Source organism: Ctenocephalides felis, unplaced genomic scaffold (assembly GCF_003426905.1).
Source record: "Ctenocephalides felis isolate EL2017-DRISC unplaced genomic scaffold, ASM342690v1 CF-g0.4_SCAFFOLD_01170, whole genome shotgun sequence".
In the NCBI taxonomy this organism is placed as follows: Eukaryota; Metazoa; Arthropoda; class Insecta; order Siphonaptera; family Pulicidae; genus Ctenocephalides; species Ctenocephalides felis.
The window spans coordinates 78,496,003-78,511,415 of record NW_020537324.1 but is presented as its reverse complement, the minus strand read 5'-3'; the positions used below and the strand labels follow the sequence as shown (position 1 = coordinate 78,511,415).

General features: G+C 28.0%; 2 protein-coding genes across 3 annotated transcripts in view; one reads left to right on the top strand and one right to left on the bottom strand.

The window, feature by feature from the left end:
* Positions 1–15,413, top strand: part of LOC113366657 (zinc finger protein 2-like) — a 55,542-nt gene that overhangs the window by 30,826 nt on the left and 9,303 nt on the right. The gene's annotated exons all lie outside the window — the stretch shown is intronic.
* LOC113366658 lies at positions 3,783–13,654 on the bottom strand. 2 transcript variants are annotated; one of them, XM_026608301.1, is made up of 6 exons: positions 13,606–13,623; positions 13,408–13,499; positions 10,217–10,453; positions 7,667–7,860; positions 5,534–5,719; positions 3,783–3,989 (listed from the first exon to the last, which is right to left on the bottom strand). In XM_026608301.1, coding segments are annotated over exons 2-6 (798 nt in total). In that variant the 5' UTR covers positions 13,409–13,499; positions 13,606–13,623; the 3' UTR covers positions 3,783–3,809. The 2 variants fall into 2 exon arrangements, with proteins under 2 accessions (XP_026464086.1, XP_026464085.1); XM_026608300.1 differs by having other exon boundaries at positions 13,408–13,654.

Genomic DNA, 15,413 nt, shown 5'->3' with positions numbered 1-15,413 from the left:
TATTTTTTAACACACATATCATGTATGGCTACTTCTACAGAGTACTTTTTATTTTATTAGAATAAATGTTGTTAACTCCTGTCCTTATAAGAAAATACGTATATATATTTATTTATAATAGAGACGTCTTTTATTCGTCTTCGTCGTAATAGAAAGAAGAGCGTCTTTTCCTTCATTCCATTTAATCTTATTTTTTCTATTCGTTTCCTTTGAAATATGAAATCTACTCGGATAAAAGGACAAAGGCGCCGAACAGGGTCGAACTGGGACGATAATTAAATATTTATAGACAGAACATTAATATATTTAACTTCCCGAAGGAGAAGTTTATGTTTTCATAAAAAAATCCGATTCGTTAATTTTATGTTTTCTCGACGTTTCAAGCCATTCTGAATCGAATGAGACCAAATTTAAGGAAAAAGTATGTGTGTGTGTGTGAGAACAGATGCTTATTTTTTGACTTGAATTGATAAAGCTCATCTGGACCGGTTGTTCGCAATTAATTGTTGATTTTTTGGCAATTTTGATGAAAATAGTATTAATAGTCATAACGTATATCATAGTTCTATAAAAAGTGGTCTATATTCGTTAAGACTATTATATATTACTATTATATATATAATCAAGCTTCATCAAAATTTTTAAAAAACAAAATTTAATAATTCATTAAATGGTTTGTTTGTTTTTTTATGAAATCTAGACGAAAAATTAAATAATAGTATACAAATCTGTCAGTTGGGTTAATAATGTGTTTTTTGCGAGCAAGATGGGTTTAAAAATATGAATAAATTAATTATTATTGTTTTATCGTAAAACAATTTATTATTGAGCAGTATATAGAGTGTATTAAGTACAATTTGGTGCAACTTTTAATATTTTTCCTTAAAAAGATTAAAAATAATATCATTATATGCGCTTTGCTCTAGACAAAAATCCTGGTGGAGGAGTACAACTAGATTATAATTATATATATATATATATATATATATATATATATATATCGATAAATAATTCAATTGATCTATCGACAATGTGTTGTAATGTTTCCAAGTCGTCTTTTTAATTTAAATAAATTTTTTATTCAACAGGTCAACCTTGAACTTACAACAACTAAATAAGTACAAACTCCACGTGTGATTAACTCGAATATATTTAAATATTGTTGATATATATATATATATATATATATATACAAAATTCCAATTAATCACTCTTTGTTTTCAAAACACAAATAGTATGAACAAAACATTCTAATTACTTCCTAAGAAATTATCAGTACTGGATTCAAATTCAAAATAATATTTTCTTAAATTTATTATTTATAGTTTTAAATAATTAAAATATATGATGATCCAATATTTTATAAACAAAACAAATTGCTCTTTGTAATTTTTAAAATTAGTATATTTTATTAAAATAAATTTAAAAAAATTCTGTAAAGAATTATATGCAATATTGTTTTTAAACTACGGTTTCATATAACGTTATTTCATTACTTATACAAATTATAAAGTTAAACCATAAAAATAATATTTATTTAAATTATAAAGTTAAACCATAAAAATAATATTTATTTAAATTATAAAGTTAAAACATAAAAATAATATTTTGTCATTTTCTTATAACAAATTTATTTTTTATTTGTAATTTAAACACGTTAATTTATTTATAATATTTATCTCTGTTATTATTGAGTGCAATTTTTCAATGTAGTTTTCATATAATTTTTTTTTTTTATTATAAACATTTTAAAACTAGTTGTGTTTTATCATCAAGATAGGCTTTTTTTCCAAGAATAAACTATATACAAATATAAAATTATTTAAAAAAAAATTGATTTATAACAAAAAATGAAGAAAATATTTTAACATTATTCTGTACTTAATTTAAAATTAAATTATTTCAAATATTAATCTCTTAAAATATATCAAATTGAAGATCCATTAATTTCTCTTAATGGAAGCAAAATAAAGGTTATTTTCGAAATATAAAGTTAAAAAAAGCTAAATCTTAAATCTTATTTCTCAAGTCGTTTTAACGGAGAATTCATGCAACTTACCTTAATACAAAATTCCACTTACAATTAGTTTCTTCTTCTATTTCGACCCTGTATATTATATAATATTTGCGAACTATACGAGAAAATGATGATATAATATATGGTGGGATTTTTTGATGGAGTATTAAGTGGATTATAGATTTGTTTTGCCCTGGAATTGCTATCATCATAATATATATATATATATATATATATATATATATATATATATACTAGCTGACCCTGCCACGCGTTGCTATGGCTCAGAAATTAAAAGTACATTCTTTACTAATTTTTGGTACATTCAAAATAATATTTTCTAAAAATTGGAATTGGAAATTATTTTCTAATGTTTGTAAACAAAATATAGAATTACAAAAAAAAATACTTACTTAGATGGAAAACTGCCATCTTTTATTAATTTATAGAAATAACCAATGAATGTGTGGTATAATAAATATTAATTTTGCAAAAGTAAATGTTGCGTTTAATAATTAAGATAATAACTATTCTGCATTCTAAGTTGGACAATGTTATAAAGTTCCAAAATTTATAGCAAACATTAGGGTTTGTCAGTTTTCAAAAACCGGTTTTAAAAACCGTTTTTTTCGGCGAAAATTATGGAATTCGAAAACCGGTTTTTTAGTGAAAAAACTCGGTTTCACTGTATAAATGGAAAATGACAAATATAGCCAAATATAAAAAAGATAGATGAAATCACATCGGTTCAATAGCATTGGATATCTTATCAGTCTGCAATGGTTCCCAAAAATGTTTATGTATATAATAATTTAGATTTTTATACCAGAGTATATATTAATTTAAATCAGTTTGACTTCTTCTTGACGAAGTAACTTCCTTTACTCAAACTAAAAAAGAGATTTAAACCCTAGAAGCCACAAATTAAAGAACAAAATCTTTGAATTATTATATCAGGTTTTAAAAACAATTAAGCATAATTTGGTCGCAAGTATGAAAATATTTTTTATTTCAGGAAATTTTGTGAGTAAACAGAGGACACGTCTAAGTAGCAATTCGATAGATGTTCTCAGTTTTTTTAAATCATATTTTATTAAACAAAAAACAATTAGAATGTTCAAAATTAATTAAATAAAATTGCTCGGAACAGACAATACGCGAGTTTAGCTTAATTGTTTTTAAAACTAAAATTGATATTAACAAGTATGTATCGGCATGTATCTAATATTTTTTTATTTTTTTTATTTAATGAATTTTTGTCATTTATTAATGTATTATTTTTATTTATTCGTAAACTTTTCTTTCACTATCATAAAAATATTTTCATTCTCATATGTAAAAATGGTGCATGAATAACGAATAATTATTTTTAAAGTTATTTATTCAAGACAAACTAATATTTTTTAGTTCTACTAATTAAAATTAAAATAATTTTGTTTACTATCTATAAAATTGAACAATAAATAAATTCAGTCAAATACTGCTTTAAATTACACTAAATTTGCGGATAAATTACAGAATATTCGAGCAAAAATTTATTTTCTATATAAAATTCGAAAAACGGTTATAACCGGTTTTTAGTAAAATTAAAATTCGACAACCGGTTTTTTGAAATGTCGGTTTTTGTATAAACCCTAATCATGACACAAAATTTTCATACTTATAAAAATAACACCTTTATAATTGTAAAAATATATTTATATCAAATTAATACAAACATTTACAATGTATCCTTATACATCGAGTGCAGTCTTATATATATATATATTCAACATTTTCTTCCTTTCTCCAGTTACAATTTCATTCCCATCAGTTTTGCAGTTTTAGTCTGAATTCCTGGAAACTTAAACAGAGGATTGTCTTTTTCCATTTGCTCGTAGGATTTTTCCACCAGGGTTTCATAACCAGCCTTTTCTGCCAATTTTTGAGACTCTAGGGCTGTGAAAGTGGTCACTGTTGCCTTTAAACCAACCTGCGGAAAAAATAGCATAGTGATATAATATATATATATATATATATATATATATATATATATATATATATATATATATATATATATATATATATATATATATATATATATACATTAGGGTGGTCCTTAATATGGACATTTTCGAATTTTCTTGCTCCCAAGTGCTCAAATGGTTCCAAATTGATGAAAAACAATTCTCTGAAAGTTTTAGCTCTTAATATTAACCTTTAGATAGAGCGCAATTTAATCAAAGTTTTGTATGCAAATGGCATGAAAAATTTTTCAAAAATTTTAAACATGTTTTTAGATGTAATTTAGCGAACAAATGAAAATTTTTTTTATTGTTATTTAAAAAAAAAATGCTATTTCCATACGAAGTTTGATTGAACTGCGCCCTATCTAAACTTTAATATTAAGAGCTAAAACTTTGATAGATTTATTTTTTTATTAATTTCGAACCATTTCAGCCCTTGAGAGCAAGGAAATTCGAAAATGTCCAAATATATATATATATATATATATATATATATATATATATATTATGATATGGTTTTTCAGCCACAAGTCGAAAAAATAAAAACATCATAAAAATTCGAGTAATGACATTAGTGAGAATTATCAGAATTATGCTTGGTTAAGTCAACGAGCAATTCTTGCAGCAAACAATAATGATGTACACGCACTAAATTTCACCATTCAATCAAAAATTGCTGGCGATTTGGTGACATACCAATGATTCCGACTGGTCTTCCGTTTGACTTCAAACGATTGCAATTTCCAGTTCGCCTTGCGTTTGCAATAACAAGTCGCAAGGCCAATAGCTTAGTGTTTGCGAGATAAATTTCAAATATATTATTTAGAAAATCATTGTTTTTCACATGGGCAGTTATACGTTGCCTGTTCACGAGTTGGAAAACCATCCGCTTTGTTTGTGTTAACGTCAGACCAAATAACAAAAAATGTGGTTTACCAAAGAGCACTTCAATGAAGCGGATAATTTGCGGATTCACTTTCATTTACTTAGAGAAGTTCAACTAAAAACCACTTCATTTTTGTAATCGAAATAAATTCATTACTGTTGTGTAATAAAATCAATTTTTTTCTTTTCAAATATAAAACAAACAAAAAATTTCTTCATCTTTCTCACGAAACCATCTGGTGGCGAAACGGAGTTTGTCGGGTTTGCTAGTATATATATATATATATATATATAATAAATTTAGGGGCCTGTTTTTGGTTGAAATAGTAATGCTGTGTTACTGGATATGAGTAACGAACTGTCAAAGTAAAAAAAAATTACACATAAAATCTAACCTCCAAAATGCAAAAACATCAAATAACAATTTTATCACAAGTGCAACTTTGTGATACCTCTTTGTATGTGTTATACTTGAACTTCGGTATGTCAGCAAATACATAGTTCTTCGACACTTCGTTACTACCAACTCATACGAAGATAGACCCGTAACATAGCATTACCATAACATTTCTATTTGATTCAAGAATTGGTTTCATAAATACTCTATTATTATTATTATTATTACCTTTCTGCCCATCTCGTTTCTGGCCTTTAAAATTTCCATGGCCACTCCCATTCCTCTGTAATCGGGGTCTACGCTCAAACCGAAAGCGTAGAGGTACTCGTCTACGCCGTAGTGGGCGTAGCAGTCGGTGAATGAGGCCAAATAGTCGTTGGCGTCCCGGAAGATTTTGAAACATTTTCCATCGGGCTGAGGATGAAACTCATTGTAATAAATAGACATATTTGAAAATAATAAAACTATATGCAGAACGTGTCCCGGAACTCAACATGAAACAAATGTTCTCACGGTTACGGATCCAAAGTTTAAATCAAGGATGAGCAAACCGCGGCCCGCCTAGTGTTTTTCTGCGGCCCGCCAAGCATTTCTCAACAACAGATTATTTTTTAGATATTTTATCAAATACAGCTGTAAAAGCTAATTTTGTCGTCAGTCAAATTCTGGTAAAAACTGTTGTTCGAAGAAATAGCATTTCCTGATAAAATAATTATTAATTTATTTAAATATTGTTAAACAAGCTTCAATATTGCAGGAAAACTTGAGAACTTGTACGAGAACAAGGCAATAATGCATTTCTAAATTTAAAATAATTAAATAAGTAAATCTTATAATGTCGCGAGGATTAAATTATCGCAAATTTAAAGACATCCTGGCAATTAAGTTTGTGAATATATCGATTTTTAATACTAAAGTACGTTAGCTCAATAGTGATGCAATGCTTCAAGGAGTATACGACTCAAATAGCGAATTACAATTGTTTTTGGATATAAAATAATAATTATAGTTCTTTCATCATTTTGGTAATAAAGAATAATATCTTTTGCAGAATCTTGTGTTTCACTTTCATATTCAAAAAAAGAAAATGTGAACAAATTTTAATTGTGATTCCAAATGTTCAAAGCTTACAAGACAGCTGTTTTCATGTAAATGTTTTCTTCGCTATTTAACATGCAGAATAATACAGATTTAAAAAATGAATTTTTTTCAGTAAACATAGATTTTTTTTATAAATCTTATGTCAGCCCTGAGAAATTTTCGCTTTTGAATAAAAAACGCAAATCAATTTTTTTTTTGTGGAAGTACGTATGTGTGTGAACAATTACACAGGCCCACAAAAGAAAAGTCGCTGGATAATAATTAATTCATTCAGAAAAAAAATCTAGATCGAAGATTGTGCCCGTTTTTAAACGTTTTTCAATATTTTGTGCGCCAATTTTGACTATAGATTTATCTTCAGCGGTAAAAGGTACATTGGAAGACATATGTCACACACCCAATTCAGACAACTCTTTTTTGTGGACCTGTGTTAATGTCAACTATAAAATTCATATAAAATTAGCACCTATCAAAACTGAGTAAAACATATCACTTATTATATAAACATATACTTTGTTCAATTTTATATTTTTGTTCTTTTCTTGTGGCAATTTTGTAATTTTGTTGCAATTACATTATTCCTGCACTCAGTCAATAAATCTTTTTACTTAATTTTAGATCAGACTTTTATCAGGGTTTATGAAAAAGCTTCAATTTTATTAGAATAACCAATTTATTTTTATCATGGCTTGTATAATAACATTTTTTTGAAATTTTGTTCTTTATTATATTTTTTTTATGCGAAATCAAAAACTACACACAACTCCAAATTTTCATGAATTTATAATAATCATTTTAGTAGTCCAATCATTTTTTATATAGCTTGTTAATTGATCAATTAACTATTATCGCCTTTTTTGTGAACAATAGAAATTCTATCAAGATTTTTCTGAGTTTATAAAAAAGCTTAAATTTATACTAATGATTTTCTAAAAATATTTTCTGTAGGTAAACGTTCGCCGGGTCAGCTAGTATGTATATAAATTACGTGCGGCCCGCAATAAAATTTGAAAATTTAAATAGGCCCGTCGTTTAAAAAGGTTGCTCGCCCTTAGTTTAAATGAACAAAAGTAATAAAAATAAACAAGAAACGAAAAATGGTCACAGTTTGACCAAAGCACTTATAGATCATAATTTTGAAACTCATAATTATAGCTCATAATTTTCAAACTACATGGAATAGTATTGTTTTCTGATTTACTACCGCCCCGTTGAGTTCTGGGACACCCTGTGTTAATAATTAATCTGTTATCCTCCTACTTGTATTTTTGGTTGTCCTTTCTTGGTAACGAATGTAAAATTGCAACCGACTACTCGAGGAACTTCTGTACCAGGAGACTTGACCAGGCCGCCGTCCTGGGTTTCCTCAAGACAAGCCAAAACTATGCGTTGGGAAAAAATATTGTGCCAGAGTTGTTCGGTCTCCTGGACGGATTTTGCATCCTCTCTCATATCTGGGTAAAAGATATATATATATAACAAAGTCTAGTAATCGGGCATAACATCAATAAAAAACATGAATTTCTTTCAAAAATTTATTTTAAATCCATACGTTTCGGCTATAATCCTAGCCTTCATTCAGTGGAAACTAAAAATACAATTAAAAACTAAAACAATTGAATTGGAGTGAAAATAAAATAGTAAATAAGTACTTACAATTAGTTAATCTTAGTGTTAAATTGGAAGATTTTAATAATCTATGGTATCAGGATATGGTAATGCACTGCACTATGTATTATAAACATTAAACTTGTAATTACACAATATTTTCACAAAATACTAATTTTAAAAATCACAATTGGATAGTGTGTTGTTCGTAGCCTGGTTGAAGATATATAATGGAGAAAGAATTTAAAAAATATGTTTTACCAAGATTCTACCAACCAAAAACCAACTAACTCTGAACGTTACCTTAATTATTTTTCTTATCATCCATTCAAAATGAAAATAGGTACTATAATAAATCTAACGGACCACGCAAAACTTCTATCGGACAAAACATTTTGGGACAACAACATCAATTTAATTACGAAAATTCTAACAGATAGCTCCTATCCCTTAAAACTTATAAACTCCGTAACCAGTAACAGACGAACATATGTGTAATATGTTTGCCATACATTAATGAATTGTATGTTCCTTGGAAAAAACTTTTTTTTTATAAATCTGGACTCCGACTTGTAAACAATTTTAGTACAACGACTAGTACCCATTTTAATATCGAACGGCTTAGAAATCTCGTCTATCAAATTAATTGTCTAGATTGTAATTGAATTTACATATGAGAAACAAGCCATAACTTAATGAAACGTTTACAACAACATAAAAACAATTCAAAAAATCCAAGACATTTTAAAACTATGATAGCAGAGCATATTTACACTTTAAAACACAATATGGACTTTTCTAACCCGACTGTACTACAATTCGAACAAAATTTATTCAAACGAAGAATTATAGAAGGATCTTTTTTAACTATATACAGCAATAAAACAATACATAAACGGAATGAACTTAACACGCTGTGCGACACAAAACTCTTTTATTTAGATAGTATTTTCAAATTTCTCACAAAACAATAAAAACGACGCGCAAAGTATTCGCAATTCGTTCCACACATGTGTAGAATCTTGGTAAAAAATATTTTTTACAAAGTCCTTTCTCCTTTATATCTTCAACCAGTCTACGAACAACACCTATCTAATTGTGATTTTTTAAACTAGTTTTTTTGTGAAAATATTGTGTAATTACAAGTTTAATGTTTATAATACATAGTGTAGTGCATTACCATATCCTGATACCATGGATTATTAAAATCTTTCAATTTAACACTAAGATTAACTAATTGTAAGTACTATTTACTTTTTTTTTTCACTCAAATTCAATTGTTTTTAGTTTTTAGTTTCCACTGAATGAAGGCTAGGATTATAGCCGAAACGTATGGATTTAAAATAAATTTTTGAAAGAAATTCATGTTTTTTATTGATGTTATGCCCGATTATTAGACTTTGTTAATACATATGTCAACATCAAATTCAGAATCATACAATATATATATATATATATATATATATATATATATATTAAGGTGGTCCTTAACAAAAACATTTTCGAATTTCTTTGCTCTCACGGGCGCAAAAGCTTCCAAATCAATAAAAAATGATTCTCTAATAGTATTATCTCTTTATATAAACATTTAGATAGAACGCACAATAATTTTTATATGTACTAAGTTTCATATATTTATTTCTAAAATGTGACATTAAATTAATTCGTGCGCCATCTGTCGCGTCACTCAAATAATATGATACATAAGAATATTTATAAACCTAAAATAATAAATATCTATTCATCATGGAATCAAGATTAATTTTGCAGCAAAATATTTATTTAATTAGTGATGTTAAGTTTCAAATTATTATCTTGATTCCATGTTGAATAAATATTATAAAACAGCCCACATAAATTTAAGGGTTTATAAATATTCTTATGCATCATAATATTTGAGTGACGCGACAGATGGCGCACGAATTTACTTCATGTGACATTTTAGAAATAAATATATGAAACTTACTGTATATAAAAATTATTGTGCGCTCTATCTAAATGTTTATATAAAGAGATAATACTATTAGAGAATCATTTTTTATTGATTTGGAAGCTTTTGCGCCCGTGGGAGCAAAGAAATTCGAAAATGTTTTTGTTAAGGACTACCCTAATATCGTATATATATATATATATATATATATATATATATATACATATATATATGTATGTATGTATGTATGTATATATCATTTATCCCCTTACTCATTGCCAAGAAGAGTGGTTCGTCTTTCAAATAGAAATCGCACATGTGCTTAACCAGGGCATTCTGCAGTCCTTTATCCTTGTCGCTGACGTCGGTTATTCTGAACTTCCTCAATTTGTTATCCTTTTTGTCCTTGCGTTCGAATTGGCTCCATATCGTCGGAAATTGTACTGATTCCGGGCGACGCCAATTGTACACGGCCAGATTTGAAAATTGGCGGGCGAATGTTTTCAACACTAAAGGATAAATGAAAATTTAATAAATGGAATATATATATATATATATATATATATATATATATATATATATATATATATATATATATATATATATATATATATTAGGATGACCCTTAATACGGACATTTTCGAATTTCTATGTCCCCAAGGGCTCAAACGCTTCCAAATTGATAAAAAAACATCCTCTAAAAGTTTTAGCTCTTAATATTGACATTTAGATAGTCCGCAATTCAATTAAAAGTGTTTTGTATATTTATTATTAAGTAAATTCTTGCGCCATCTGAGAAAGGAGACTTGTAGCATTGATGGCAATTTATCTACATATATATATATAAATAAGTCGGGTTTTCCTTCCTGACGAAATAACTCCAGAACGCACGAACCGATTTCGACAATTTTGCATTCGTTGGAAAAGTGTCGGGCTCCGCAAGGTTTATAGCTAAGAAAATTAGTTGTACATGGCATCGTGCCTTAATGCAAGCTGCTGGAACTTCACGCACCGTAATTAAAAATTCGAGTAATGACATTAGTGAGAATTATCAGAATTATGCTTGCAATTAAGTCAACGAGCAATTCTTGACGCAAAGAATAATGAGGTGCACGCACTGAATTTCACCATTCAATCAAAAATTTCTGACGATTTGGTGACATACCAATGATTCCGACTGGTCTTTCGTTTGACTTCAAACGATTGCAATTTCCAGTTCGCCTTGCATTCCAGTGTTTGCGGGAAAAATTTAGAAAATCATTGTTTTTCACATGGGCAGTTATACGTTGCCTGTTCACGAGTTGGAAAGCCATCCGCTTTGTTTGTGTTAACGTCAGACCAAAAAACAAAAAATGTGGTTTACCAAAGACCACTTCCATGAAACGGATAATTTGCGGATTTACTTTCATTTACTTAGAGAAGTTCAACTGAAAAACACTTCATTTTTGTAATCAAAATCAATTCATTACTGTTGTGCAATAAAATCAAAATTTTCAAATCAAATAAATATTTTGATGCAAAATTAATTTTGATGCATGACGAATAAATATTTCGTTAAACAGTCCACATGGATTTATATATGTATAATTGCTGTTGATTTCTGTTTACATTCCGCCTTGGATTTCTAATTGGAATTCAATAACAAGAGTTCGACGAAGACCATTGAATTAAATATAAAACAACATGTATTATTCAAAATACATAATTATTTATTAAAATGTGCTTTTGCAAAAAAACTTAAAATACCATTTTAAAAATATTTCAGTCATTTACTATGTCATATAAAATTATAAAATGTTAATTGTTATTGAGTTTTCTTTTACATTGTTCATATGCATTGGCACTGATGATAATTCAAACAAAAACTAGTGGGGTATGGCATCGTGCCTTAAGGCAAATTGCTGGAACTTCCCGTAACCCGTAATGAAATATTCGAGAAATTTTAAACGTTTTCAAATATATTATTACAAATACTGTACAAATATTGAGCAAATCAAATGTGAATCATAAATCATAAATCAATTTATCTTCAGAACATTAACAACAATCGTCATTTCATTTCGAATTCAATTCCAAAAAAAATAGTTGCCTAATCTAATTTGTACAAAATTGAGAAAGTGCTCCTGTGTAGTCACAGTCTAAACGCATTTGCAAATAATTCTGTGCGACATTTTCTCTTATACTGTGCTTAGCTTGGCGGCATTTTCACATTTTTCAATAGTTTTCACAAAATTGGAAAAGTGCTCCAGTCTGTGTCTATTGAATTTTTAATCCAAAATTACAAAAATATTTTTTGAAAAAAAAAATTAGAAACAAATTTTTTTTTCCAAAAGCAATTATTTTGTTGAAACAAGCAGAAAGTTCTTTGAATCATTTAAATTGGACGCTTAGTTCTCTCAAAAACTGCCATTTTTTTTCAACATTTAGCTCTGTATTTTTGAAACCGCTGGGCCTACCTTTGCCAAAAACTAATAACCACTTTTTCCTTCATTACGAACTGGATGTTTTTTGGATCATACAATCGGCAATGGTAGTGTTATTGTGAATTGAAATCATTAAAAACATTCCAGTTCCAATTAATTTATACAATTTGGAAAGTATGGAAAATAATTTATACAATTTTTGTTGATGCATTGCTCTGAAGATTTTATGTCATATTATATATATATATATTATATATATATATATATTAATTGTTTAATATGAACAAAACAGCACTCAGATTTGTTTAACACAACTTTATTTTATGATTACAGACGTTTCGAGACCATGGTGTGTCTCATCTTCAGTGTAATTTCAAAAACAGTTACTTATATACTACACATCCTTTAATAATTTATTAAATTTCATTTAATTTTTGATATACAAAAAAAACACCAACTATTCCTTGCAATGCTTGAACAGTACCAAAGAAACATATAACACTTACAGAAATATCTAAACAAATTTGAAGTACTTATATAGATGGAGACAGAGAGGGTATCATTATAATGTAAACAAAAGGAGTGCTATCGCATACAAAAATCGATTTATAAAAATGAAAAAAACAAATTAATTTATTGAGAAGAATAAGATAAATGAAAAAATTTATAAATTATTAATGATGTTATATAAAGTGTCATGTAAAATATTTGTGTCGGTTCTTAGATTTATGCTATTGTTAGTCCGAACTATTAACATTGATTCTGCCATGCTCAAAATTTGGGGATTGTCAAAATCAAACTTATGGTTGTTGATATTAGCATGATCCACAAGTGTACTTTTAAATTTTTTGTTATCTATTTTCTCACATTGTAATTCATGTTGCCTGAGTCTCTTTTCTAAGCTGTTTTGTTCATATTAAACAATTAATATTCGTTCCACTCATATCATAAAATTCTATATATATATATATAATATATATATATATATATATGTATGTATGTATTTATACATATATTCAGGTGCGTGACTTCTAACTTACTTGTTCCCAAGGAATTCCGGCCGGTGTGGTCAAGCAAAACAAATACCTATTTAATAGCCACGTTGACGTCACAAAACACTCTTACAGCACCTCTAATAACAAAACTAAGCTTTCAATTATATTTAAGCAATAAACACAATAATACTACTATTATTTTAACCCAAAAATATGAAATAATCTGTCTTTCTGTACGGTTACCCAATGCTCCAATGTGTGTTTCTTCTCCGACTGGTATGATATGATAATGATATTTTGCACGATAATAGTGTGTGTGTGGTTATTTATAAACATGTCGATGGTTCTTTCTCTTTTCATTTATCGTATCGTTCGTTTAAACAAAACAAAACGTCCTGGTATTGGTGGTATCGTTTTATTTTTAAAAATACCACTTAACGGCGGATGAGAGATGTAGCTACGTGCCTGTTCATAGACCTTTTAATTTTCCGTAGAGTAAGTTATTGTAATTGTCCAAAAATCGAAACTGAATTTATTTACGTATCTTAACGTTTCAGAGATTTCTGATGTGTGTGTGTGTGCGTGTGTGGATATAATTTTTGGTGCACGTTTTCGAGCGCACGGATCGACCGATTTGAATGGTTCAAAAATTGAACTAGCGGTGTATGGCATCGTGCCTAAAGGCAATTTGCTGGAACTTCCCGTATCGTAATGAAATATTCGAGAAATTTTAAACGTTTTTAAATATATTATTACAAATACTGTAACATTCATTATTCTTGCTATCTTGTTATATCTGAACAAACCAAAAGTAAATCATAAATCAATCAATTTATCTCCAGAACATTAACAATCGTCATTTTATTTCGAATTCAATTTCAAAAAAATTTGAAAGCTGCCTAATTTATACAAAATTGAAAAAGTGCTTCCGTATAGTCACAGTCTAAACGCATTTGCAAAAAATTCTGTGCGACATTTTCACTTATACTGTGCTTAGCTTAGCGGCATTTTCACATTTTTCAATAGTTTTTACAAAATTGGAAAAGTGATCCAGTACATATAAACAGTTAGTGCAGTAAACGGAGCGTTTTAGGTCTGAATTTTTTTACTGTGCTCCGAATTGAATGAAATTTTGGAATTATGTTCATCTTACCCTCAAGTTCAAAAGTGAAAATAATTCGGGTTGCGCCATCATCCCCCGGGGGAATGACAACCCTTTTCAATTGTGTAATTACATTTTTTCAAAATAACGTCGGAAATCGATAGAAGAACTAATTATAAGAAAAAAATGTCTTCTATAGTTTTTCAAAAAAACTAATACTTTTCAAGTTACTGGCCACTAAAGATTCATATATTTTTGGCATTTTCCTTCGTTTTTTTGCAAATATCTCCTAAAATATACATTTTAACGAAAATCATGTAATGAACAAAATAATGTCAATAAAAATCTTAATAAATCGGTATTACATAAAGTGTTCTAGAAAAAATATTAAGCAAGATTTGAAAGAGCAAAGTCGTTTTTTATTTCGTTCAAGATTTAATTGTTGTATTTAAAGCCATCTAGTGTCGAGGTTTTACATTTTATGCATTTCGGTGAAATTGGGTTTTATAGTGCTCAACATAAGCTTTAAAATGAGTGCTGTTACAAGTTTTTTGCGTGTAAAATAAGTGAGCTATCATGCAAATAAGAAGCATATACGAAGTTTTTTCTTTTAAATCATATGGTTTAATGAGCGCCATTTCCACCAGAAATAAAATAATTCACATTCCATCTAGAACACTTTATTATAGACATCTTGATGGATTCTAGCAGATTCACTACTTTAGTACAAACTATTTTCAGAAAACCCACGATTTTATAGAAACTTTTTTTTACGATTTTTTTAAAAATCGAAATTATTTTCATTATATCTCAAAAAGAATAAAAGATACGTATAAAAGCATATAGATAAAAGTCAAAAGGATCTTTCTGGCCTATTTTTGTTTTTTATTATTTTTCTTACACACAAAAATTGACAGAGTTATGAATGTTTAAAGACTGCGCGGCCGCG